Raw genomic sequence first — 27,198 nt, 5'->3', positions numbered from 1 at the left:
GTCAGCTCCAGACTGCAAAAAATGGTATTTTTATTTGGAAAATGTAGTTTTAGCACCAGAATGCCAAAACAGGGTATTTTTATTCAAATATAATTTAAGACTCTGGTTCCAAAAATGATATTTTTAGGTTTTAAGTAAATGAAACTAAGTTAGTTTTCGGTTACAATGTTTGTTAAAACACACCTGAAGAGCCTCCATGAATGCTTTGGTACCAGATTTTGCGATTGTACCAAGGTTGTTAATTAGGTCAGATTTTGTCATTCCCACACCAGTGTCAATAAGTGTAAGGGTGTAATCGTCTTTGTTTGGGATAATTTCAATTTTCAATTCTTTGCCACTGTCAAGTTTGCTGGGATCTGTCAAGCTTTCATATCGGATCTTGTCCAAGGCCTGTATAGAAAACAAATATTAGGTTCGGCATTTCAAAAGTGGAAGTCCGCTAGGATGTAGTTGACATAGCAGACCTGCACCAAATATAAAGGACCATTTAAGGTTACCTAAAACAAGATCACAGATTTTCAAATGATTATGTAACTATTAGACTGCTCAGACATCCAAGGAAGGAACGTTAAACCATCATTAATGAGAGTTGGCTTAATATACAGCAAGTTTTACCTTCCTGTATATTAAGTTTATCTCGGTCTGGTGGAAACTGCGAATGTTGGAATACATCATCATAGCAGCATTTTGTAAATGAAACAATCTTTTTCATTAACCAGTAACATTAGCTAGACTTATTGTACAATTGATACCCTCCCCAAATAAATTAAAAGCCTTAGTTCACTTACATCTGATGCATTAGAAATCAATTCTCGAAGAAAGATTTCTTTGTTGCTGTAGAAAGTGTTGATGATCAAGCTCATCAACTGTGCAATCTCTGCCTGGAAAGCGAAGACTTCCCCAGAGTCCTCTTGAACTTCGTGTTCCTGTTCCATACTTTTGGTGTTAAATTGACTAAATTTGAATTAAACGAAAAACCTAAAGAGGTACGCAAATCTGAGATATAAACAGCCAACTTAGTTAAGTATAATAAGAACTAGGCAACATATTAACGTAAATTGGCTGACTTTAAATTTAAACTGACTGCCCAACGTAAAATGTCAACCACACTCTCCAACGTCGAACCACGTTTGAATGAATGCACGTGTTCTCGTTTTAAGTTCCCTCTCTTTTTTTTCTCACACGATAAGCCGGAAAGTTCTGTATTCATCCGCGCTCAATTACTATCACTTTTTTATGAAACAAAGAAGCGTTAAATTTCTCTTGGCACTAATTTTACTCATGTCTAATATTATACCATTTACATATATGTTACCTATTTTTTATTGGTTTAATTTTATATTTTTAAAGATAACATTAGGAACTATTTGCGGAAGTCGCAAGATACTAATTTTGTTCTGGAAGCTTCGCGACCAACGGTTTCGGGGCTGTCCCGCTTCACGTGACGCATGGCTTTTCACACAGAACCTTCGGGAAATGCGTTCGTCGTGTCAAAACATCTGCTCGACTTTACACTAACAGAAGCAGTCTTGCTGTTTTTAACACACTGGTCAGATAAGTATTTATTTTACAACATAAAATTTAAGATAAGGGCGTGTTTTATTTAAGTGTGATTTGTCAAGAACGTTTGTACAACATCTGTTTCTGTACTGTAACTGGCATCATCCGCTGCTGTGCCCTTAATTTTACTAATCAGGGGGAATTAAGGTCAATTTTCATGGAGAAACAACCACAAAGCAGAAGTATTCTGGCGGTTGTTTTATTATTACAATGTCCACGATATTAGTATATAACGAAGTAGTAAAAAAGTCTAATATTTGTTAATCGTGAATTCACTTTTAAAACAATGAAAAATATGAATGAATATGCAACACTTATGTACATTGTAATAAACAGAATGCGTGATTGAGTATCTAATGTACCATAAACGTGGCACCATAGCGATTGAGGACCTTAACCATAAAAATATTTACAGCATGCATATCACGATAAAAAGATAAGGCAAATAGAAAAATATCAATACTGTGTTGGCAAAATATGAAACGATGATTTGGTCTTGATCAAAACCATATCTCCAACACATGATTCAATCAATTGCTGTTTATATTAAAACACAAAACAGAGCAGAAAAACATCTGTTATAAAAGCACCTACTTTTAAGTTTAACTTTTAAGTTGTCATATGATAGAGAATGCAATATAACACAAGTGAACCAAAAATAAATAGCAAAAGTTAAATACATTTTCGGACGGCCATATAAAGAAGAACCTTGCATGGGTTCTTGTTTTCATTTTAATTACAATTAGTAATATAAACACAGCAATAATGTAGTGGCTGTCAAATCTACAGAATTTATTTTTAAGGACAAAACTTTAACCTTTTGACTTGTTTTGGCCAGTGTTTATTATCATTAAGTTTCTACTGCATTAGTTTCTGTGGAACATATACTGCATTGGTCGTGTTCACCCCTTAGTAAACTTTGACATTGGCTTTTGCTTGGTAAAACTAATCCAGCCAACTAGCAGGCACCCACTGTGGCTCAGAATCTAGTTTATTGATTAGTCTTAGAAGTTCAGCATAAGATCTGTTGAGGTCTGTATTTCTGATGGTCTCATCAAAGTAGTGAGCATATCTACGCTCAATGTCTCGTGCATTCTCAATAATTCGACGCAATTCATCTTCCTGTTTGTAAAACAAGAGTCAAGTGTCTGGATTTTGGGGTGTCAGTAGCACAGTAGGCATTGTATAATACGTTTGTATAATTCAGAAACTTTGTCATACTTTTTCATCTTTTTAAGAGTTATAACATTTTACAGTTCTATGTACATTTATAACAATAAAAACAAAGAATATGGCAATTTGTGAACCAGTAAGATTTTAGGAAGCAGTTTTATATAACTTGCTTACAAAACTGATCACCTTAATTTGTTTTCCTTCCTTTGACATATTCTGTCTTAATTTTTCCAGTGGTGGTGGTGCAATGAAGACAATATAAGGCTTCAAACCAGATGTACTCAAGGCTCTTAATGACTGGAACACAATTATACGTTAAAAACTTCAATATTTCACAAATAATATCACAAAATTTTAACTTTCGTAAAAACATGTAGCATACAAACTGTTTTTTACTTAAACAAAAATAACATTTGAACCTTTACAAAATCTAGTACCTACCTCAGCATGCAGGTTCAAAACACAAATCTTTTCTATGTCAATAATCTTCTGCACAGCTTTAATGGTAGTGCCGTATAAATTCTTCTGGTAAGCTCCGTGCTCCAGGAATTTTTGGGCAGTGACCATTGCTTCAAATTCACTTATTGAAACAAAGTGGTAATCCACTCCGCCTCTTTCTCCTTCATTTGGATGGCGGGAAGTGTCTAAAAATAGGATTACAGGTTACAGGTTATAGGTATTTGGAATTCACATGTCATTCTAAGCATGGTTTTTCTGGTTTAGGCGTCTGCAATGTAACTGAACAAAATTTGGCCAAATAATGTTGTTTCCAGTCTTAGCACTCACTTGCAGTCAATAAAAGTAATATTAAAAGTAAAATAAATTTGGACCATGGTTTAGTGGGTTAGGCGCTTGCAATGTAGGCTACCGGGTTCAATGCTATATTTTAATGTGTGTATGTGTTCCTTTACAGCATTTTAAATCACTTTGGGTGTTGGGATTATGGAACATTTCTCTTTAAATTAGCTTTTGTTGTACAAATTGCAACAAGGTTGTATAATACAAAAAGTTAAATGCCAATCAAAAGGCTAAAACCCTAGGTCTCATTGACTCCAATAGCATACAGTGTATAGGACCTCAGTTCTCACCAATACTGAAGACAATGAAATCATATAAAACTTGTTTAACCACTATATTTTTCTGCTGGTTTATAAACTTACGTGGAATTGCTGAACCGAATCGGTCTCTATCATTATCGACCAATCGCTGCCTGAGTTCATGCCTCCCCACGTTAGGTGGACCAATCAAAACGATCGGACGTTTTTTAGTCTCAGGTTGATGGTAGAGTGCCATCTCTTCGTATGTTTGAATTGGTTCATCGTCTGTATAATATATATTGAATACAACCATTTAATTATTTATTTATTAAGTATTTATTTATTAAGTATTTAAAATTTTTAAATTTGTTGTGTTATAATTTGCAAATTGTTATGTCATAACTGACCTTCATCCTCCTGAGAAGTTGATTCATTCTTTGCTTTCTTCTTCTTTCTTCCACATAAATAGCTTTTCTTGCTTTCAGGGGCTTTGCTCTCTTTTATCAGGGACATACGAAGAGTTTCTCGCCTGCAAAAAAAATTAAAATATGTTTGAGCAAATTTAAAAAGATAGAAAAACTTTAATTAAAGCTTTTTTTGTTAATAGCAACGTAAAAATTATCCAACAAAGAAAAACTAAAACATGTTGAATAAAAAAAGAGACAAATATAACGTAAAAAAATTAAAGAAGTGTAAAAACTAATTATGTCGACTATTCAAGTGAAATAAATTAAAGAGTATTCAAAAAGTAAGAGTATTCAAATTAATCAAAAAGTTATACAATATACACACTACACACAGTTATTAAAAGTAAAAATACTTACTGCTGTTGGAACTGTTGTGAAGGAATCAAACCAGCCAACGATAGATGCGTGTCATCATCGTCTCTGTAAGCTTGCCACCAATCATCTTCCATAGACATCACACGTAGCACGTCACCTTTCTGGAACGAGAGTCCTAACTCTCGACAAGGAAGGTAGGGGTCGTCGAATGCATCGTAATCGAATAATGCTCGCACATGTTTCTGTTTCAAATATATAAATGATGTTTGTTACTAATAATTTGTTTTCCTGTTTCTTTGACATATTCTGCCTTAATATTTGCAATAAACACAATATAGGGCTGATGTACTCCAGTAACTATAATGCTAATGTACAGACTCCACATCATTACAATATTATTTCAAAAATATCTATGTGTTTTCTACATAAAATTGAATATGCATTGCGAACATATTGGGAGCTAAGTATTATTTCACACCAGATAAACGTATCCTTATACTCTGGCCTTTACCATTCCTAACAAAATGCAACAAGCTCGATTTGATCATCTTTTAAGCAGGGGCGGATCCAGACATTTGCTTTAGGGGGGGCGATTTTGTTACTAAAAACTCGAAAACCTTTAACAGACAAAAGTTATGTATTTTTAGCGCCGAAAACACACACAACAATAATGTACAAGAAAGGTCATAATCGAGCGAAATAGACGCCAAAATACTTAGCCTACACTACAAAATCCAATCTGCGGTTTTTACTGTTTGCAAAACGGTTAATAATAGCATCTGGATCCATAACAATATCTCTGTGCTGGTGCACACTTTTTTTAATTTAAAAGTTTTTTAATGTAAAAGTGCATACTTTTTTTAAATTTTTTTTTGTTCTACGGCCAGGTCTAGGCCCTAGGGGGGGCGATCGCCCCATTCGCCCCCCCCCTAGTTCCGCCCCTGCTTTTAAGGTAAGTTAAAAACCATACCACGACTGTGCTGAGATCATCTGTTTTAACGACTCCATTTGATTTATTGGATGCGAGAACGAACACAAGTGTTCCATTCATACCAGCTATTACATCTCCAACCTTGGGGATGAAATATTCTTATTATATATCACAACCAAAATTTTTATGAGCTCATACTTCTTTTAAGACAAATACACAATAATTTGTATAAAAAAAGTAAATAAATAAAAAATCAAAATAAGAATAATCGGTACAAAATCAAAATTAGAAAAATCAGAAATAAATAGAAAAAACAGAAAAAAATCAAAATTACTTCCCAGACTATTTACCTCGTTGACATCGAGTCCTCGCATGGACTTCCCATTTACTTCAATCAACTCATCTCCCTCATGAAGCAAACCTGTTTTATCAGCCACCCCACCACTGATGATACGACTGATGGTGACTGAACCATCATCCTCGCTACGGACGGTTGCTCCCTGGATAAGATGGAAGAAAGTTGTTGTGATACGGGAAACTTAAAAAGTTTTTTAAGGGTGTCATTTATTTAATTTAAAAAAAAACTGTTTACAAAATTTAGGTTAAAATTTCTATAATTCAGTACTAGTTGTGAAACATACAAAACCTCAATAATTAATGTAGTCAACGCAGTGTAGCCTACTTATACTGCTAGGTTTAACTATATACACCTTACAGCTGAGTAAAAGGACCTCACTCAGATACAACATAATAATAGGTAAGTGCCACACCCACAGCACAACTTTGAGAGTACATGCAACATCACCAGTCAAACTTACCAATGCATCATTTGACTTATCTATCCTCACAACTCGCACAGCTTTATCTGTGTATTGCGAAACTCGTTGCAATATTTCCTCATCTTCCACTGTATTAACATTAACATCAACCACAGGTTCAGGGGTGTAGAGATATTCAGCTGCCTCATCATGGGCAAGCATTACTCCCTGGGTGAAAAATAAGGTAATGAAAGATATCTACGATACGTTTTCGTGAACCCCTAATGTTGAAGGATTGTCGTTGCACCATAATACACCAAGCTACTTAATAGGCAGCAAACCAGAATCAAGTCTAACTAACAGTGAGTCAAACAGATATATTTTAATATCACAAATAATTAGTTATATCAGTATGACATTCTCTATTATTTAGTTTGAATGCCTGGCTGATAACGCTAGTAATTACAAATATATTAATAATGCTTGTAATTAGCAAAAAATAGCAAAAAATTTAACCACAATAGCCAATTGCTATATATAATATATATTCTTTACAAACATAAGGAAATGTGAAAGAAATGATTACAGTACAGGTTACCAAACTCTTGATAAAGATACTTACATTTATGTTGACATCTGACAAGATTTTAGTCAACTGCTCTGCTTGTGGGAGTTGAGAAAACATAAGTTCTTCTCTTACCTGAAATGTAATTCCATGATGTTACTTACCTACTATAAGCATTGTTATTCTGTGTGGATTGAAAACAGTGGAGGTGTGATTGATATTTGAGATGCTTGGAGAAATACCCATTTAAAGTGGCAAAATATTCTATAGAGTTACATTAACATTACATGAGCATTCTGCACGCTTTGTAAATATTAACAACATGCCAAGAAAAACTGTAAAATAATCTATATATATATATTCTTGGTACAGAATGCAGAGATTTTCCAGTATTTCTATTTATAACAAAAGTGCTTTCAGTTCTATGTTGCCCCCGCAATTTTTTTTATTTGTTTCTAAATTGTGACAATAACAAAAGATAAGGCATGTTAATACGAGTTTAGCTTCTTTAAAAACAGCAATAAACTTACATCAGATGAAATTGTTTGCATATCTTTAGACACTGGAATAATTGGAGCGGATGTCTTTGGTTTAGTGGAGTCAGTTATCACATTGTACAGCTCAAGAGAGTCCTAAATAATAGAGTTTTATATATTGGACACAGGTTCGAGGCTTGACGTTGCTATCATTGCTGGCGTAGGAGGAGGGAAGTTGGGTGGACAAGACACTTAACAATAATTCCTGATATTGTCTTGTTGTACAGCAAGATAAAAAATTGAATCACATTTCAGAATACAAATTTAGCAAACACTTTAGAAAAACAGTTTCTTTACCTGAAAATCATCATCTTGAACCACATGACGAAGAAACGAAAGATCGTCTGATAAACTTGGATCGTTTATCTTCGTTCCCACATTTTTTAAAGCAACAAACATTGACTCAATACCTGAAACATGCGTTTTGTGAATTATAGAGGTAGAACTTTTTAATTTATAAAAATATTCTTCATCACAGGGAATGGTATGTTTTCTATTTCTATGCCTAACTACAAAAGTTGAGACTCCCATCTGCCCTGCTTGCAATGAAGAGAATCAAAAAATCTTTTCACTATGTTGGTGTATGTCTAGTATATGTGAACGCTAGACAGGAGCATCTATCCTTGGCGAAGCGGTCAAGGGAAGATTTCCTGTTCATTACCATCAAAGCCCTTGGGCGAAGCAGAATGCTTTAATATCTGGAGAGGTCCATGTGGTAACATCTTTGGTGTCAGGGACCAGGAGAAAACTAAACTCTAGACTAAATCCCAGTTGCCATGGCTTGTTACACTGTTGGAACTCACTCATGTATAATAGAATAGTTGCTTAATCATGTACTTTAGCCTTTCATCTTACCCATAGGCTGCTTTTCTTCATCATTCGTATGAATGTAGCTGTCCCTCTCAAAACCATAGTTTTCAAATCCTTGTTTACGAGATTTCACTTCTTGTTCAGGTGTCATATGTTTTAACCTGTAAAAATTAAGTCAAAAGTTTAGAATACACAAACTGATTTTATTTAATTATATCACTTAACAACCTTTTAGAATACATAATAGATTACTCTTTAAAAGAATGGATTTTTAGTCAGAACATTTGGCCAGTGTAAACATTTAAAATAGTTTTAAAGTAAAGTTTAAGCTTGTACAAAAAAAGGAAAAGCAAGAAAAAAGATTGTTTCTGAAATAACTCTCTAGAATACACAAACTGATTTTATTTAATTATATCACTTAACAACCTTTTAGAATACATAATAGATTACTCTTTAAAAGAATGGATTTTTAGTCAGAACATTTGGCCAGTGTAAACATTTAAAATAGTTTTAAAGTAAAGTTTAAGCTTGTACAAAAAAAGGAAAAGCAAGAAAAAAGATTGTTTCTGAAATAACTCTATTTGCCGATTAACCGTATTAACAAGTAGAAGTAGATATTAAATAAATTTAATTGTTAAAACTTCAATTCTACCTTTCAAGTTTCTTTGCTCCTTCCTCTTGTTTCATCTGATGTCGAACTTCCATGTCTCGTAGTTTTTGCTCCTTTTGTCTTTTCACGGATTCTCGCATCCGATGAATTCGTTGGAAGTTCATGTCAGGTTGAGGTAAAGTCTCGGCTGCAGCAGCGGCAGCCTGTAAAGAACGTTATTATATTACATAGGATGTGCTATGTTAGCTTATACCAACCACCATTGGGGAAAAAATTTATGGCCACCGGTGGTATAAAAATTATTAATAATGTTTTTATTAATGATCACTGAAGTATTTATTAATACAATAAAACACAAATACTGTGTGATAAATTTGCATGCAAGCATAATTGGTAGGAAGAGCTGTTTTAAAAAAAAAATACTTCAAATTTGAAATATTAAAAAACCCACTAGCGTGTTGCGAGGTACATATGAGAACCTTTGGCTTAAAGTTTTACCACAGACATATTATACTTCTTTATTCAACTAATAATAGATTAGAGTTAAAGCCCCATAGTATACAAAGGCTTTCAACAAAGAGTTTTAATCTTATGTCAACAGTTTAACTTGGAGTACATTACTAAATGTAGTAGGGATTCAAAATTTTTAATATAAAAAGTGGTGCTTAGTTATTTTAATCTATATTTTAAATGCTGGTAAACTAAATTCAGTTTTTGGAAAGTAAAAAAGCTTAAGAAAACTGTTGGTGAAGTCAAAATATTATAAAGTATTTGTCTACTTTACATAAAAGCAACTGTTGTTACTGTAGTACAGTACGTACCTCTAAGTCTTTTGTGGTTTTGTTCTTTTGTGATGAAACAGCTGTACTGTCTAATGGTGTAGGAGGAGGTACATCAAAATTGCCGCGTGGCGTCGAAATTCCACTTCGTGGTGGATTAGCTGCTACATAGGCAGCTGGACAGTCTACAGCCATTTCGTGAGTTGTCTCATCTGGTGGTAAAACCGTTCCAGGGCCCCCATTTAACCGGTAACGGTTATGTGAACGTGGCATTTCCGCCATAGCCATTTTCTTTTGATTTTTTGGTGAACTGGTAATAGAATTGTTGCTTAAGCTTATAATGGAGTTGTCACTCAGTTCATTGGATGATTTGCTTGAAGATTCTTCACGGAGAAAGTCAGTGAGGTAAAGGGTTCGCTCAGCTAGCACGGTTTGTACAGATTCAGGTAAGTCTGCGATTTCAATTCGTTTGACACTTCCATTTAGTTGCAGATTCAATAATCGCTTCTCCCCGGTTGGTTCAACAGCGAATGCAACCGCACGCTTAGGTTTTGAGGTTTCACCAGAATCTGGGAGTACAAAAATAAACTGTAAATACTGAATTTTGATTGCATTGTATGAAAGTGGATTTCTAGATTAAATTTAAAGCCTAATCTTATTAAATTTATGATAAAAAGTGGTGTTATAACTTATAAATTATTATACTATATAATGGTAATCTAAACTTCACAAACCAACCTTGAAATTGTGAAAAGCTTCCACGGTGAACACGTAATCGTATAGTTTTCGTTGAAATGCACTGAAATTCAGGAAATATGAATAAGTTTTGGTCATTTAGGATATATAGGCTATATACTTTACCAGGAAATAAATTTACATATTTGTCATACTCTGCGATTAATTGGATTCAAACTAAAACAACTTGTCTGGCAGCAACACTGGAAATTAACCACCACAGATAAGTTCATTTTGCAGTACTGTAGGTATTACAAAAAGTAAACAAAGCAACTCCCATGCTAATAATAGTAACACTTTACCTTTCCTATATCTTTCAACACACTTATATATGAACAAGTGTCAAAAGTTGAGCCGTTAATTTGGATAATGTGGTCAGTAGGAGTAAGCTCTTCGGATCCTTGTTTATATGGGGAACCTGTAGAATAAAAAGTGATTTTAAATGGTGAAAAAGTGGGCACCATTTTATGGTAAGAGTGAAGAATCATCCATTACGTTACAGATTAGGTTACACATTATTGGTGTGATTTTGGTTTAACGGTGGGGCCCTAAGGGGTCAAGCATTAGAAAAGATACCTCTACCGCATTTACTAAAAACAGACACAAAATTGGACTAAAAAAACTTAAACATAGTAAATATATATCAGAAGAAATGCTTTTGGGACACATTGCAACTTCTAAACAAACATTTTAAAAATAATTTGAGACACACAAAAATGTCTAAATTTTTCTTAAAGTTACAATCATAACAAATAATCTAATTATGATCACCATAAAGTTTGATCCGGCCAGTCCCATTGCCTACAATAAGCACAACATAACCACACAAGCTACTCATTACAAACAATTAGATTCCAAATACATTAAACGATAAGAATTATAATGAAACATCTGAAAGCATAGAGAATATTTAAAACCGGAGAAAGCTTATCAAAATGATGAACATTCAAAACTGCAAAAACTTTCCTTTAAATGAACTAACTTATATGTTTAGGTTAGACACATACACACTTTCATACTTATGTGTAATTATATATACAAAGAGTATAATTATATAAACATATGCTGTAACTGCTCTGGTGTAATTATCTTTTATCCATACATTCGATGAGCACTTTTTATTACACCCCAAAACAGAAATAAACATTTTTTTACACAAGCTAAACTTAGACCATAAACAATTAATCACATTCCAACGTAGCACACTGGTATAGCTTGTATATAGCTGTATAACACTTGAGTATTCACGCACTCTTACACAATTTCAGATTCCCCAAGCACTCTTGACATCGCTTAAAACTCGTTTTTAACGTGCTGTTGTGATTTACCAGATGTTCATATAGCAGCAACAAGCAGGTAGTCAATTAATACATATGGAAGTGCAAGGTACAACTCGTAAAATATACACCTAGCAGAATTAAATATAACTTACCAGCTGAACACTTTTGCAAGTTGTGTTTCCTTTATAGCTAGGATAGTTGTATGTCCCTCATTTTCTTAATATATTAAAAACACATTCACGTATTAAATTCAGTTTTACGTATATAGAAACTCTAGTTAACATACAACATATAAAACGTTATAAATACAAACAAAACAACGCATAGCTTAAGATATGCTTCTACATTCCATCAACAATACAAATGAATGAGGCGAGACCTGGAAATCGTTCAACCGAGACATAACTTGTTGTTTGATTAGCAATTTTGATGACGTAATTTCAAAGATAAATCAATAAACTGAAATATATATATTTAGATAGATGAAAAGTGTTCTATCTATAAAGTGTTATTAAGAGTTCGGATTTGCAACCTGTAAGATGTATACAAGTTTTGGACGCATATACGATTATGTGCAACTTTGTCATCACAAACTATATTCCTTATATGGACTTTCTTAGGTTAGGAGAAAAGGGTGGTAAATTTAAAGTTGAGAATGGCCTCTTACACAGTAAGGTAAAATAAATCAAGCAATTAAATCACATGACTAATACCATAAAGTGATGATTTCAAACACAACAATTATAAACACTATTGTATAACTGACTTTGTGAACAGGTATGCCCTACTTTTGATATATATAGTAGGGTGGGGTAAGACAGGACACCTTTAGCACCTAATATGCAAATATCCTGATCGTGTTTAAACAATTAACAACGTTATCCGAGAGACGTAATGATTTTATAACTTTCCAAATACGACGAAAAATAGAATGGAAAGGTGTCCCATCTGCCCCCGGGGGGGCCCCCAAAAAAAAAAAAAACGCATCAATCATCGTACTTCTGATCTGGTAGATTTTGTCATTCCATAGGGCTACCTTGCCAAGTTAGCCTTGTCATCAATTTTTAAAATAAATAAACTTTAACACGACTTATTGGTAACGATGATTAAAAACAGAATAGTCGGCTGTTTTACGTAAAGGTATTGATGGGCTTTTTCCTCCAGCACACAATGAAAAGACGATTCATACGAGCCATGGACGATTTCTTGCGAAATATAAAAATAAAACACAGAGAAAAATAAAGCTGATGTTTGTTGGGAAAATACAGAGATCAGCAGTTGCACTGCTGTTCGGAATGGTGAAACAAAACAAAATGAAAATAAATTGTGTGAGTTTTCTGACTTAACTGTTGCATGAGACGTTTACAAAGGTTAAAAGTATATTAGGAATTCAGCAGGAAACGAACAATTGCCTTTTGCAACTAGAGAGTATAGTCCTACCTTAACCGATTAAATTAATTTACATTTTATAGAGTAGCGTTCTGGCCCCTTTAGTAAAACATGCTACACTATGAACACCATGAGTATCAATGCAAAAAACCTTCGCTTCGTTAGAAAAAAAGTAGTTCTTCAAAAAACAATGCAGCAAGTTTAAATAAATACACAAAAATGTTTTTTTTAAACTAAGATGACAGGATATACCTATCAGAAAATTTACGGGAGTTTTTGGCGCCTGCGTAAAATAAAAAACAAACAAAATAGAAGAAACAAACCAAACAAAGTGACAGTGACGCTGCATGCAAATTTCGAGTATAAAACAAATTCACGGAAGCTACACATATCGATGGACCTTAACCACTGGTTGAATGAAAACCCTGTTAAACTACAACATAGTGTCAGTCAAGTGGTTGCTGAAAAATCAATTTTTTATATCCCAAATCGCCTTCTAAAGGTGTTGCGCAAAAAGGACAAGCAGCACTGTAAGCTTGTGTGCCGTGTGGTAACGCAGTTTGTGACCAATATCTGCAAAAAATAAAAATAATATTAAAAGTGAAAAAAATAGGTATTAAAACTTAAACAGTTATTATATTTGTCTTTAACCAAAAGCTTTTTCTAAAGGATGTAACTAAACAAAACTAACATCTTAGCATAGGCTGTTTAGTTTCCATTCATATTATAATATAAGTGTACATTTAAAAATTAGAGTGTAAAAAAGTACAACATTAAAAAGTTACAGAATATTAAATAACATAGCAATTTATCATACATGATAGGGCTTTTTTACATTTTTTACTCCCTTTTAAACTTTACAATGGGGCTACAAAGTGACAGTAACTCCATTAAAACCGACAAGCAGTTATTCGATTTACAGGAGATTTGCTAATACACATGGGACCACTCTCTTTAATGTGAAACACCACTTTGTTGTGCCAGTTCGAAACAGTCAAGTGACACGGATACAATGTTTAGTCATATTGACACAAAAATGTCCAGAAAATACCACGTATTGTATGCATGACAATGCCCCCTTTAGTTTTCGTTTGTGTGTGTAATGCACGGAAGCATTAAAAGTAGCAATAAACTGACAGAGCATTGGTGATAAGTTGAACATAATGCCACACTAGGGTTAACTAAATCCAAGTTATAGCATTGGGCCAATACACAAACAAAAGCATACAAGTTATATTCTTTGCGAATGAGGCTCTACAGAGTGGCACACCATGGATCCTGGGATTTAGGGACAGAATTGGCCCATTACTCCAAACATACAAGTTACTTTTGCACTAAAAACTGGCTATTTTACACTTTAAAATGCATGACATGTCTTCAAAATAAATGCATTAAAAGATTACACACTTACATAGCAGTTTTTTGTGAACAAACATGGCCGCATGGAACAAAACAATAAGAAGGAGGTCCAATGTCAACATAAAAAGCAGGTTCACCACCAACCCACAATGGCACGTACTTACCAACCTAAAGCAATAGATTGAGTTAAAAACACGCAGAAATACTAAATTATTCGGGTGGCAAAATTAAATTATATTATGATTTTTGGTTTTAATGCAAAAAAATGTTTTGTAAGTTATTTCTTTTTAAAAACCTTGGAGTTCAAAGTTTATAAACAATTTGCATTAAACAAAAAGTTCCATCTAAATTCTGTATAAAACAATATTGACATGAACACTTACGGATCGACATAGGGGGCAGATTCTTTCTTCCTCCCCTTGATAACCCCATTCTATCCTCCCATGCACGTGTCCGCATTGTAAATAAACCCACGGCTGTTTCTCGGTTTCTTTAGTTGCTTTGCTCCGCCGAGGAAAAGCAAGCGTGGTAAGCCCGACGGGGCATTGAGGGCGACCCAGGTTAAGTTTATGGATGAGTTCATCGATGTGTAGTGGGGTCTGTGGATAAATGATTACAATTATAATACATTATTTGTAATTGCATTCAACCTTTGTTTACTAATAAGGTTAAAGGTGAAATTCATAAATTCTCACCAACACAAATAGTACTGTATTAGTATTTGTAAATATTTACTTATAGTAAAGAATTTTTAACAACAGCGTATTTGTTGTTTATTCCCCTTTTTTACTTTAAATTATTTCGAGCTGTTGTATGCGAAGAATTTTACTTTATACTATGTGTATTTTACTTTATACTATGTGTAAGGTAGGAAGAATATTCTTTAAAAAGACAATGACTATAAGAGAGTTGTTTATAGAAATGGTAAATCTGATATCTGGAATATTGAACTTACGGGCATACACCTCTCATGGCTTGAAGATCTCCACAGTAAAGTTGCTCCACATAGATCTATAAGCGTTCCATTCACAAGAACATTATTATCTTCAGGCATCTAAAAGTAATGTATTCACATACTATTCATTTCACTGAATGCCCATAAATTAATCACTATAGTAAATCTGACAGAGCAGTAAATAATGAGGCAGCTAGTTACCACCTTTATTAATTAACTGAGAAATTAATTAAATGATCAATAGTTTATACCTCAGGAGGCCCACTTATTTCACACATGGAAAAAATTCTTTATTTTAATTTGACAAGTAAGTTTGCTACTACTAGTAGATAAAAGCTGATGGAAAATGGGTAATTATTAACTATAACATCTGTTAGGCAGAAACATTTAGGTATCTTAATTTGCCTTTGAGTTTGAATACACCTGCCGAATTTTTGCACGGAAAAGTCGTCTGTAAATGGGGCATAATATTTGTTAAATAAGGTTTTGCTATGTAGATATAGTATCCGTCGTGAATTTAATCTAAACACTTTATATCGAAAATATTTTGAAATAATACTTTATGCGCATTAGTTTGCCCACAGTTAGAGGGTACATTGTACACTATTTGAGGTTTATTAGTATTGTGTATTGTATTATGTTTCATGTCTGCCATGTTGTATTTCTATTCTACCGAACCAAATGTTGCCAGCTGTTTTAAGCCAGTCCTTTAAATCTGAACTATTTTAACCCCTCACCCTTATCCCTGGCAGTTGTGCAGAACGGGATTCACGAAGTTGATAAATATTTCCACACACAGAAGTTTCTTTCCATTGAGTGGGCGTGGATGATTCACTGAATCCATTCTTCGGTTGCATGATTAAGACACCGTTTGTTGTTAACCCGTCAATTATTTTTTTCCCATTTTGTTCTGTTGTCCACTTTGGAGCTTTTTCCTAAATAAAACAGCCACATTAAAATTTTAACAAAAAAATGTCACATTGAAATTTTTCTACCAAAACCCCCAATATTTTAAAATGGAAATAAAGTCTTAAAATATACTACGGTACAATCAACATTAATGGTGATTAGAATTTACTACTTTACATGTTATGCTGGTGTAGGCACGGATTTTTTTGGAATAATTGTGACGCGGTGTTAAAAAATCCTTATACAAATACAACATAAACAAATTAATCTGTTTAATGTGCAGGATGCAATGCAAGAGGCGCATGAATAATTCAACAGCATCTTCAAGAAATCGAAGTCTTTAAACAGAATTGATTAAAATTATTGGACAGTTGACCAGCGGTTTAGTTCAACTCACAAGACCAAGCCCACATGGCACAAAATACAGCAAATAATGGGCCAGAGAGAGTTTGGTTTATAGCAGTGGTTCCTAATTTTTTTCTTCTAGCATACCATTTTCTTCCCATACATTAAACATATTTAAAAAAGTCAAGTGTTATTACAAAATTTATGATTTCATTTTGTTGTTATTTTGTTTTTATAATACACAGAAATAAAAGTAATAATATTAGGTGTTTATATTTAATGGTGATTTGCCGAGATAATACAGCCAAAATAAATATCTCTAGTACCACCTTGAATACCTTCTAGCACCACAAGTGATATGCATAGGTGCGGTGATAGGCACGCCATAGGTTAAGAAACACTAATTTATAGAATTCATTGCCTTTAATTCTCAATACTCACCCCTAATATAATATTCATTGACGTATCGAAACCTGCTGCATAGATTCTCGATGTATACGGATGCTCACGATCACAAACAATTCGACACGCAAACCTTTACAGGTAAACAATGATTATGTAACATTCAAAAAACAATTTATATTAGCTTTAAATAAAATTCTTTTAGATTATTTATCAATACAAGATTTTATAATTTGAATTTATTTTGTTATATAATTTGTAGTGTGTATTCTTTGATAAAGAAGCTTTACATAGAAGTGTTAAGCTTGAGTTGAGTGCTATTCAAAATAATGCTTTGTATGAATGGAATGCGGAAGGTTTGTATACAGTTCAAGTGAAGTGTATGGCTGTTTTATATTGGCCTTGTATTGTCATTTTATTAAACAAAGTATTTCTGATAGGAAACCTACTCAAATGCATGTAATAAATTTAGGATTTTCTGGTTCCATAGCAAATGGTGGAGTGGCAGGCAAAGGTTTATGAGTTACAACTGATAGCAAAAAAGGCTTCGACAAAACAGCTTAAGATCTGATCAAATAAATCATTAGGTGTGCTCTCCTCAATCACACAACACCTCACACCCATTAAGTAACCATACATATAGAAATTAAGCAAGATAAGAATTATTGATGGTATATGCAATCATAATCAATCTTACAACAAACAGAGTTGTCGTCCCTAAATAAGCAATCTTTTATTCAAGAGAAAATTCCTCTCGTAGCTCAAACACAGTCTTGAAAGAAAACTTTGAATCAATTTAATAACCATTAATCGAATTCTAAATATGTAGGATCTGATGTTACCATAGAAATAACTTTCAAAATTAAACTATGCGACAATATAAAACACCATTAAAGTCCTCATTTTTCACAAGGAATTACCAATAAGCATATTATGGGTATCGTATATATTTCCAGAAATCATCAGTTAAATGTAAAATGCACTTTAATAACAATAAAGTAGAAGATCGAGCTAATAATTTCATTGGTGTTAAAATATTTCATCAAATAATATAAAACCTGGTTTATGAAACTGTAATCTAATGGGAATTTCCCTTAGGGCAAATGCAAGTATTGATGTATAAAATTGTAGGTATGTCTGTGCCCACACAAACTACACAACAGCACTAGACCAATCAAATCATAAATACAATTTATTGAATGTGATATCGTAATATATTTACACAACATAAGTAAACTTATCTGGAGATATAAAACACAAAACTCACCTTGATATTGTGCTTTGTTTTGGTTGTGTTTGTGGTTTATGGTTGGTAGGGATTGATGAACCAGCTTCTATGTCCATTAACACAAAATCGATTGGTTCTTCTGTTGACCGGCCAATCTGAAAATGAAAAAAGGATAATTTTGTATTCGAAAACTAAAAGTCTAAGACAAAGGATAAACATTAAAGTTTAATAACAAGCTTTTATAAAATTCATGTTTCATCTATTGTATCTTATGAGAAAACACTTTTTAACAACAGTTGTAAGGTAGAAATCAAAGGTTTTATTATGTATACTGCTTGATTGTAAACTAAGTCAACAACCCTGTGTGTCCAAGTCCAAGTTATTTTTAATAGATACATTACTGCCTAACACACTGATACAAGTGATACAACATTAGCTTTTGTTTCAAAATATGTCAACACAGCAATGGATGATTTGTACTAAAATAAAATTTAATGTAATGGAGAAAGATAACCACATCCTAGTGTTTACAGTGCCAACAAAGGCAAGGATTAATATTTTGAAACGGAAATAAAGTCATTAAATATACTGCAGTGCAATCAACATTAATGGTGAATAAAATTTACTACTTTAATGTTAACGTGCTGGTGTAGGCACGCACGAATATTCATTATGAGCTTTGAAACAATAGTAAACTTTGTTAAATCAAATATAGCTTTGAATATATATACTGTTATGTATTTGCCTGAAATAGGGAAGTGGTTCACAAAACCGACTTGTTTTAACAGTGGTGATGTCACACGAGTGGAACGACGATATAACGACAACGCAGCAACCAAGTGATAAAGGGCATGTCTAGACCCGCCCGCCACGAAACCAAGCACACACTAGTATTCCCGCCATAATTCGTTCGGCTCGAAGCTACGATACCTAACACCTATTAACTGACGGCCAAAGCACGCCGGCATGGCATAAAACGTAAACACAATCTTTGCTCGAGCGACTAACGTCACCACATCAAGTGAATTCAAATTAGGTGGAACGAACTGTGTTGACAATGGAGACTCGCACGTAAGTCAGAAATCAGAATATGTAAATCATGTAACGAGTGTTTGCGCCTTGATTATTAGAGGGTATTTAGTTAAATTTGCAAGTCGTGGTTTTTGGTTGAGGTGTTACTACGCATTGAGACAAACACGAGTTTCCCTAACGACAGAATCAATTTAGATTTTATTTGACATATGTCCCGCCCCAGCAACGTGAATTAAAGAACGTGTCAGGACGCGTACTGGACATGCTCAAAATCGTACTTGTTTCAACACAAAGGAGTCAATTACGTGGTTATGTCGTAAATTTAACTTTCATTTGAACTGGTTTCCATCAAAATCTTGCACCACCAATCTGAAACTATGTCGCTATTAATGTAGTGTATATGGAAACGTCGACACTGGTTTCGAATCGGAAATGGATCAAATCTGCATGCGCTAATTGATCCACGCAGTTGAGAGCTGAGACCCGCAATTACGAATCCCCTGCCACGATCGTTATAACTTATCCATTACAAGTTACAACTTAACTCCAAAACGTAGCTGCATGCAGTGAGCCTTTTCATTACTGGTATCGTAATCTATCATCTTACTAATAAGCAAGCAGCATCTGAGACGCATAGAAGGTAATTAATAATTCATAGACACGGCAAACCGGATCCGTCTTGTCAGGCGATTTACCGGCGAACACACCTTTAACTTCAGGTGTGTTTTAATTACTGGGAACTTATCAAAAGCGCAGTGAAACGAGGCGATAAGATGATGATACAAACATTCACGTTCCGGTTTAAATTTTAAAGATAAAAGCGCGCACGTGAAAATTGGACTGACTAACAAGAGTTAAACAAATGTTCTTTTCAAGTGCTAAGCGCTGAAGAGTGCCAATTACCACGAGGACTTGAGATGTCACATACGTTAACTAAGCATTGGTGGAAACTTCACGGTTTGGTGAGACCGACTTGGCGACAAACATCGAAATAACGAACAAACGTGATTCTCCGGTTCTGTTACGTTATGCTTATTTTTAAAATGACGTCAACCGATAGGCAAACGCCATTGCGTTATTAGAACAACTAGCTAAACATAGCTGTGTAGTTGGTTCGCTACAGGTTAAACGAGATGCTATTGCTAGCTTATGATGAAACACGTCATCACCACGCATAATCACACGACTGTACGTAACATTTTCAGGTGTGCTTTCCGGGTAAAAACCCGACGATAAGTGGAACATAGAATGCCCTGTGGTGCGTAATGTAACTGACATCAATCGTGATATAGTAGCCTGCACAGCCAATATCGTAACGGTTCATTTAGGTCTATAATATGTATTGTTACATCATATAAAAGGCGTCTATGTTCCATGGAGAGTAAATATGAATTAATGTCCATGAAAAATGAAATGAATGAATTGATTAAAACAGCACATTTCTAATAATGTGGTGTTTAAACATGTGCAGTGATCCGTGAAACACAAAGAAATATTCAAATAGAAACCACAGCTACAGGTCACATGTGGTGATGTGATAACTGATCAAAAGGGTTTGACAATATAGTCACATAAGCATATTTGCATAGTTACTTCAGTATAAAGACATGGAATGAAAGCAAGATTTAAATTTTATTAAAACAAAATTCTGTTGGTTTGTGTCAAAAAAGAGAACACACAACAACGAGTATATTACTCACTTACTCAGTCTGGTAAGATTGTGATTTATTATGTGTATTAATATTGAATTACAACCAATACCATGGCAAAGCTCTGTGCTTTGTACATGTCATGCTTTTACTCGTGTTTCATACTGACAACAAACAACACATCTGCAGCAACCATAAACAAGTTAGGTTGGGAGGTGAACATGATAATGACTTGTTGCCTCACACCACCAAATGTTTAACCTTTTAACAGAATCATGTTGTAGTAAAAGAATGTGAAATAAGCTGGGTAAACACTTTCCAAGCCTAACCAATCACTTCTTTACATTGTATTCACTGTTTAACAAAGAAGCCCAAACTCACTTTATGTTTAACCTGAATGAAATATATATAATACAAATACTGTCCTGTTCTGCCACTATTGCTACCAAGCAAGAATATTGTTTGATTTTCGAAGGTGAAATTTAACATAGAATAAGCCATGCTGCTGCTGCTGCCAAGAATATTGTACAGTTAATCAGCTATCGTGACTTTCACCATCAATGAACACAACAATCTTAGGAAATAAAGATGTTGGTTCGCAAAATATAAAATAGACAAACTGTTTAACTAAATTATGTTAATATCCCGGAAGTTTGCATATGGATTTGTGGCCTTTTTGTAATGTAGCCAGCATTTAAATAAAATACCCTGAGTCTTGGCAAACTAAAAATAAAATTGGTAATTTAAATACAATATAGTTGGTAAATTACCAGACTGTAATAATGTAACATAACCATGAAGTTAGTCATTAGGCTCTTGCTACTATATGAAAAGTCACTTCTAACCTATGCAGTAGACAGTAACACAAATGTTTATGTAAAAAAGCCAACACAGCATCATATTATTGGGTTTAGGCTTTAAATGAGATTTAAATAATAATATTTTGAATGTAAAACTTGTAAAAGTTGTTTTGATAAGTGTATGCATACCTGGAACATATCACTGTTATCATCATGAACATAAGGAACTACTACAACACTTCTCGGTAAAGTATATGAAACGCTGTGATGATCCTTACTTAGAAAGGTCTGTGGAGAATTACAAATAATTTAGTTACATTTATACAAAATGTACAAAACTTCAACGCCTTTGAACTAAAGCACCGAAGTTTTAAAGTACTGAAGTTTTAACTTCCGGACCTGTTTCAATATAACCCAAACAGTGACTAAGCCACGAGAAGGGGTTTCAGGCATCGAGAGGAATGGGACTCAAGGTGTAAAAAAAGGGTATATTAAAAGAAAAGGGAGAGCGCTATTAAAAAAAATCTTCCGAAATCACCCCATTGTTTTTCTTCTGAGCTGCACCAATGAACTTTAGTAAGTGATAAGCCACAAAGCCCACAAAGCCCACAAATAAACAGCGTGGCTTTACTACCCTTTCCACCAATTTGTTTAGGCATAGAAGATGAAACATAACAAAATGTTAAACTTTTACAAAAACCCATGTTTTCTAAAGCCTCAGTCTGCCACAAAAAATGGTGATCAAATTTTGCAACCCCGAAATGTTGAAAATGCAGATTTCAAAGGGTGCAAAGTTATGTACACACCTCTGAATGTGATGCTTTCTGATATACTTGATGTTGGTCTGATGGTTTCACGCCCGTTGCTTTCCTCTTCCGTCGTAGAGTAAAACAACTTCTCCGTCTTCCTTTATCGCCGGTAGGGAGTTGACCGTTTGTCCTGGAAAGATCAACCATCAGTATTACATAACTTACATCTAAATGTAATTAACATAACATCCAACATTTAACTAACAAATAGAAAAACACAACATTTTAAATGCAGTATATATATATATATATATATATACATATGTATAATATACATTATCCAAATTGAGAAAAAATCTTTGAATTTTTGGTGAAAAAATCACTTTTAAATACCGTATATACATTAGTATATAGGCTATACACCAGTAAATGTTATCACTTGCCTATTCCTTTCTACTTTTGAAGTAAACGATTTAATAAACCCAAGCTATTCAAAAGGGTGCATGATTTGAATAAAATGAGTAAACCATCTTTCTACAGATTGTATCTTATGCTGATTAAAAAAGTTTATCCCAAACTTACCCAAGGACGATTAACTGTCCATATATTATGTCGCCTTCATCTTCTTTTGGGGCATCTTCTTGTGAAAAATTGTGATAAGAAGCTCCAGCTTCAAACTGTATATCCATGGGCATACCACCAGCTACTGCAAGAGCCGGGGATGCAGAAACATCCATACCTTCCTGCTTCATTAACTTAATTAACCTGTTTAGTAAATCGCAAGTGCTGTGTAACAGCTGTATCTATCATTCATTACCTGTTACTTCAATTTGAAAGATTTTCGTTAGATCTTTTAACCGGTTAGAGCAACACAGAAAAACTTGACTTGCTACGATACTGTGACGAAACGCGTTGTTGTCTTTCGAACCCGCGAGTTTTAACAATGAACAAACAATCTGACCGTTCGATGGCGCACATGAATGTTTACCATGAATCAGGCACGTAAATGAATCTACGCGTATAGACATTAGACAACACGTAAATGCTCTTGCCAATACTTCTGGAAAATGTATGTAAAAAAATAATAGCATCCATGATGTACATAAAACGGAACAAAACAAATGTTTAGGTCAGATAAAACCAAACTGTGACAGACATATTATGTGGACACAAATATCTGTATGGAATAAAAAATATTAGATAATTAAATCTTTGTGACTTGAAGTGCAAACTGCAAAGTACCTTAAATTAACATAAGGAACTGTGAAACTGCAATAACTCACCACAACAACACTAGCCAAACAAACAAACCCATATACACCTTGTATTATGTCGGGCCTTCTGATTTATTTCACAATAAAACGTAAGAAAATGCATATTATCATTACACATGGAAAAAAGTTTAAGGTTCCTTTATAGAGTTTTTAACAAAGGCGGCAAGTGTGGCATCATCCACATTTCCTTTAAAATCAGATACTTGTTTTCCATTTTTAAACAGGATCACCGTTGGTATTGCACTTATCTGCATGAAAACAAACATTCAAAATACGTAGAAAATAATATTTGATAAACCATCGATTTTGAACACTTTTGTACCATCATGTATATATAGCAAATATGGTGCTCTAAATCTTTAGAGTATAAGTATTGTACTATTTTATATGCTTCTTACCCACTTATAAGTTACTGATGTTTTCAGACACAACTCTATTACAGTAACTCTATTATACAATGTTATGGCAGCAGTGTACAAGAAGTTGCTATTCAACGATATGCATAATAATACAAATTACAAATAACAAGTCTGGTGTCGTTGCCCACCTCCAGCTCAGAGAATGTAGGTAGGAGGCTTAATGCTGCTGCTGTGGGTGCTTGACGCTTGTGTTTTTGGACAAACACTTAACAGCAATTGCTCAAACCAACTGTTCCCTTATATTTCTAAATTAACTACCAAACATTAACAAAAAATCACCAACAAAGTTACACAGGTGGTAACCTGTAAGCAGGCATGAGGTGTATTAAACAAACACAGTTGTTATAAACTGTTATTGCTGCCGCATGGGTATAAATTAAGCAGCTACATTAATTTAACATTTTATACAAGACATGATACCTCATACTCCATAGCTACTTCTCCTACATCATCAACATCAACCTTAGCCAGCATCACTTTACCACCATATTTATCAACTTCCTTTTCCAAGTTTGGACCAAGTGTTTTACAAGGTTGACACCACCTGGAATGCAAACCACGCTTTATCTTTACAGGTTGTTGAATAAATTAGATACATTATACATACAAAATTGAATGTGTTTTCTTCTGGTCTTTTACAATGACAAGTATTGTTAAAAAAGTGTGGTTTGTGGTTTTGGACGAGTACTGTTAAATAATTACAGAAACGAACATACTCTGCATGGAAATCCACTATTATTGGAATCTTTGCCATCAAAACTCTTGCTTTAAAATCATCTTCGTCTTGAATGTGGAAATTTGTTGCAGTTTCGAGTTTCTGATCTCCTGGATGCAACCTTGTGGTTGAAGTGTGAAAGTTGTGCTGCAAACTCAAACTGCTTGTGTTGTTTACTGCAAAAGGTAAATTCAGAGTAATAGAAATAAAAGAAAAACCAAACAAACTTTAAATAAAGTAATGGTGGACTGGTGGGACCGTGGGAAACCTGTGGCATGATTGCCATATGCGACATACTATAATGTGGCCTGCAGAAGTATTTCATTTACGTATACAATAGAGTATTAAGACAAAACTAACTATGAAAAGTTTATTTAATATATAAATTAAAAATGTTATAAACATAACACTTAATTCACCGTTCATGAACAAGAATCTTTGCGAAATTGCATGTTTGCAAACGACCTGCCTTGTAGCAAAATTTACAAGTCTTTTTCCCAATTGAAGTCTTACCGAATTTGACAACATGTTTATGATAAAAGCTGCATCAAAATAAAACCGTTATTTATTTCGTAAAGCACCGATAAAGGAAAATATAAGCAAAACTCCAATGCTCAATTTAATTAAAAGAGTATTTTGTAAAGTGGGATTTCCCCAAGGCCGATATTTAAATCGGCTGATAAATACGTCAAAACTATACAAGAACGCTGTCTCATGATTGGAGAAATGGTATTAAAACACAATAGAGCACGCGGTTACTTTTACACGTACAAAATATATTCACTGTCGTTTTAAAATTAATTAATAATAGCATCTTGGACCAAGTCTGCAACTCATGCCATCGACTCTTTGACATCAACTTTGTGACACCGCATCGCAGTCAGACACGCATTTTCGCACAATCCCTTTATGCTCGTCGGCTTACAAGTCACCACACTTTCAGCTTTTTGTGTATGATTTCCGCTTTGATATTGCTTATAATTTGGATAATTAAAACCCATTAGTGACCGCTGGGTTGGAGCAATATCCGTTAAGTATCTTGCTGCCCAAGGACACATACGCCGATCAGTGTTGGTACCGCCGTCGAGCATCGAACCGGGGAAACTTCGGTTCCGATGCAGGCGCCCACTGAGCCATGGCGCCGGACAGCGGACCCACAAAAGTCGGGGCGTAAATAATTTCACAAAAGATATATATGAGAAAACAAAAAAAAGATGTTGTTAACCATAAAGCAAAGAAAAAAAATTGTTGGTTCAAACGGTGCTTCCTCGGTGAAGAATCTTCAGGGGCGATGGCGAAGGTCGCTCGATGCAGTGTCACCTTTGTATAAGTATGAGCGCGATTTCCGTCCAATGCAGGTCTCGTTTCTGCTTAATTGCTTGCTTTGGTTGATACATTCTTTTTCTCTTTTTTTGATCACGTCGAGTTCAACGCTTTTGGACACCGGATGTTGGTTTATATATATATAGTTCGTGAGCTGACTGGAGATGAGCTGCAGTTGACTTCGTGCGCTTGCGGGGGTCCAAAGCTATACTTCCTATAGTAATGGCGTAGCAACCACTTGGCGATTCTGGCTCTGCGCCAGGGACGGCAGGCTGCAAGGGAGGCAAAATGAGGCACACAGCATGAGAAATGAAGTAGAGAAAAAATAATTAAAAAAAGATAAACAAGAAAATGATTTACAGAGACAGTTAGCACACAAAAAAATAAAGAAAAAAACAACAGCTAAAAAAGCTCGAGTTGCTTCTTGCGTGAAGTTGGATAGCTGTATGTACTACGTCTGTTGTTAAATTCTTAGTAACATATATTACGTCATAAATCTGTTGTTATAATCACGATTCATTTTCTCCGACAGTAGTTTCTGTAGTCAGGCCTCGTGTGCAGTAAAGCTAAGATACTGGTGTATTTTATTGTTTTGGCGTAGTTAGATGGGGAAGGCCGACGTAGTGTTGAGAATTGGCTGGCTTTACAGAATCAGTTTAGTTAGGGCAGAATAGGTTTTCTCTCTCAGCATCATAATTTTAGCTGGGTGTTTATTAAGGATTTGAGGTAGACTACCGGTGTGTCGTTGGGAAAGATTCTTCCGGTTACTTAGAAGACTCTTGGCGACCGGGGCTCTTATTGACTCTTAAAGGGGCATACCAACGAAAAATGAAAATTTGTATACGGATAGAGATTCCCAAATGTGACCTAAAGCTACCATCAAAGTTTTTAAAAATAATAATACAGCTTTTAAAAAAGTGCGTGAAAAAAAACCGCTAGAGTAAAAACATTCGGCTGTTTCGACAATGCATGTGATTTCCCATCAGAAAAAATCAATTTGCGGTTTTGAAACTTATTTTTTTCAAAAGCTGTTTCGTATTTTGAAACTTTATTGGTACTTTTATATCACAGTTGAGCATATCTATCAATACACA

The 27,198-nt window shown here is 34.3% G+C and overlaps 4 protein-coding genes across 6 annotated transcripts in view; all 4 read right to left on the bottom strand.

Moving 5' to 3' along the window:
• The window catches only part of LOC100176019 (heat shock protein HSP 90-beta), a gene marked incomplete in the record, with an annotated part of 30,863 nt that extends 10,176 nt beyond the window's left edge, over positions 1–20,687 (bottom strand). Inside the window, 3 exon segments of the mRNA XM_009859791.2 lie at positions 184–390; positions 789–998; positions 20,669–20,687. Of these exon segments, the coding sequence (XP_009858093.1) occupies positions 184–390; positions 789–935 (354 nt within the window).
• LOC100178334 (MAGUK p55 subfamily member 5-like) lies at positions 1,744–11,947 on the bottom strand. Of its 2 annotated transcripts, none has more exons than XM_018811155.2 (18): positions 11,709–11,947; positions 10,579–10,694; positions 10,280–10,340; positions 9,584–10,110; positions 8,805–8,965; positions 8,198–8,313; positions 7,640–7,752; positions 7,337–7,438; positions 6,864–6,941; positions 6,302–6,469; positions 5,834–5,983; positions 5,523–5,624; positions 4,595–4,794; positions 4,178–4,299; positions 3,894–4,055; positions 3,175–3,377; positions 2,920–3,030; positions 1,744–2,682 (listed from the first exon to the last, which is right to left on the bottom strand). In XM_018811155.2, the coding sequence occupies exons 4-18, from the start codon at positions 9,827–9,829 to the stop codon at positions 2,506–2,508; spliced, it is 2,211 nt and encodes a 736-aa protein (XP_018666700.1). In that variant the 5' UTR covers positions 9,830–10,110; positions 10,280–10,340; positions 10,579–10,694; positions 11,709–11,947; the 3' UTR covers positions 1,744–2,505. The 2 variants fall into 2 exon arrangements, with proteins under 2 accessions (XP_018666700.1, XP_026689598.1); XM_026833797.1 differs by lacking the exon at positions 11,709–11,947 and adding an exon at positions 11,048–11,137.
• pellino (protein) lies at positions 12,743–23,311 on the bottom strand. 2 transcript variants are annotated; one of them, XM_009859648.3, is made up of 11 exons: positions 23,191–23,311; positions 22,956–23,116; positions 22,431–22,563; positions 21,814–21,912; positions 18,183–18,298; positions 16,955–17,048; positions 15,997–16,194; positions 15,260–15,358; positions 14,688–14,903; positions 14,357–14,472; positions 12,743–13,518 (listed from the first exon to the last, which is right to left on the bottom strand). In XM_009859648.3, exons 2-11 carry the CDS (start codon positions 23,108–23,110, stop codon positions 13,392–13,394), a joined length of 1,353 nt encoding a protein of 450 aa, XP_009857950.1. In that variant the 5' UTR covers positions 23,111–23,116; positions 23,191–23,311; the 3' UTR covers positions 12,743–13,391.
• A 377-nt stretch (positions 23,312–23,688) lies between these two features.
• Positions 23,689–25,875, bottom strand: LOC100180659 (probable thioredoxin-2). The gene is made up of 4 exons (XM_002127736.5): positions 25,201–25,875; positions 24,783–24,957; positions 24,487–24,610; positions 23,689–23,895 (listed from the first exon to the last, which is right to left on the bottom strand). The coding sequence occupies exons 1-4, from the start codon at positions 25,307–25,309 to the stop codon at positions 23,776–23,778; spliced, it is 528 nt and encodes a 175-aa protein (XP_002127772.1). The 5' UTR covers positions 25,310–25,875; the 3' UTR covers positions 23,689–23,775.
• Positions 25,876–27,198: the final 1,323 nt, after the last annotated feature.

Source organism: Ciona intestinalis, chromosome 3 (genome assembly GCF_000224145.3).
Source record: "Ciona intestinalis chromosome 3, KH, whole genome shotgun sequence".
In the NCBI taxonomy this organism is placed as follows: Eukaryota; Metazoa; Chordata; class Ascidiacea; order Phlebobranchia; family Cionidae; genus Ciona; species Ciona intestinalis.
The sequence above is the reverse complement of the archived record's forward strand: the minus strand, read 5'-3'. Positions and strand labels throughout refer to the sequence as shown.

Excerpts from the sequence above, each read along its gene's own strand:
- LOC100178334 (XM_026833797.1), bottom strand. The coding sequence starts at position 11,114 with ATGAGTAGCTTGTGTGGTTATGTTGTGCTTATTGTAGGCAATGGGACT. Across the intron at positions 8,966-9,583 it reads AAACCACAAAAGACTTAGAG|GCTGCCGCTGCTGCAGCCGA; the intron begins GTACGTACTGTA and ends CGTTCTTTACAG. Across the intron at positions 6,942-7,336 it reads TGCAAACAATTTCATCTGAT|GTAAGAGAAGAACTTATGTT; the intron begins GTAAGTTTATTG and ends ATTACATTTCAG.
- pellino (XM_009859648.3), bottom strand. The coding sequence starts at position 23,110 with ATGGATGTTTCTGCATCCCCGGCTCTTGCAGTAGCTGGTGGTATGCCC. Across the intron at positions 18,299-21,813 it reads ATAACAGTGATATGTTCCAG|ATTGGCCGGTCAACAGAAGA; the intron begins GTATGCATACAC and ends TTTCATTTTCAG. Across the intron at positions 14,904-15,259 it reads GCCATGAGAGGTGTATGCCC|ACCCCACTACACATCGATGA; the intron begins GTAAGTTCAATA and ends ATTTATCCACAG.
- LOC100180659 (XM_002127736.5), bottom strand. The coding sequence starts at position 25,309 with ATGTTGTCAAATTCGGTAAGACTTCAATTGGGAAAAAGACTTGTAAAT. Across the intron at positions 24,958-25,200 it reads AAGATTCTTGTTCATGAACG|TAAACAACACAAGCAGTTTG; the intron begins GTGAATTAAGTG and ends TACCTTTTGCAG. Across the intron at positions 23,896-24,486 it reads AAGTAGCTATGGAGTATGAG|ATAAGTGCAATACCAACGGT; the intron begins GTATCATGTCTT and ends GTTTTCATGCAG.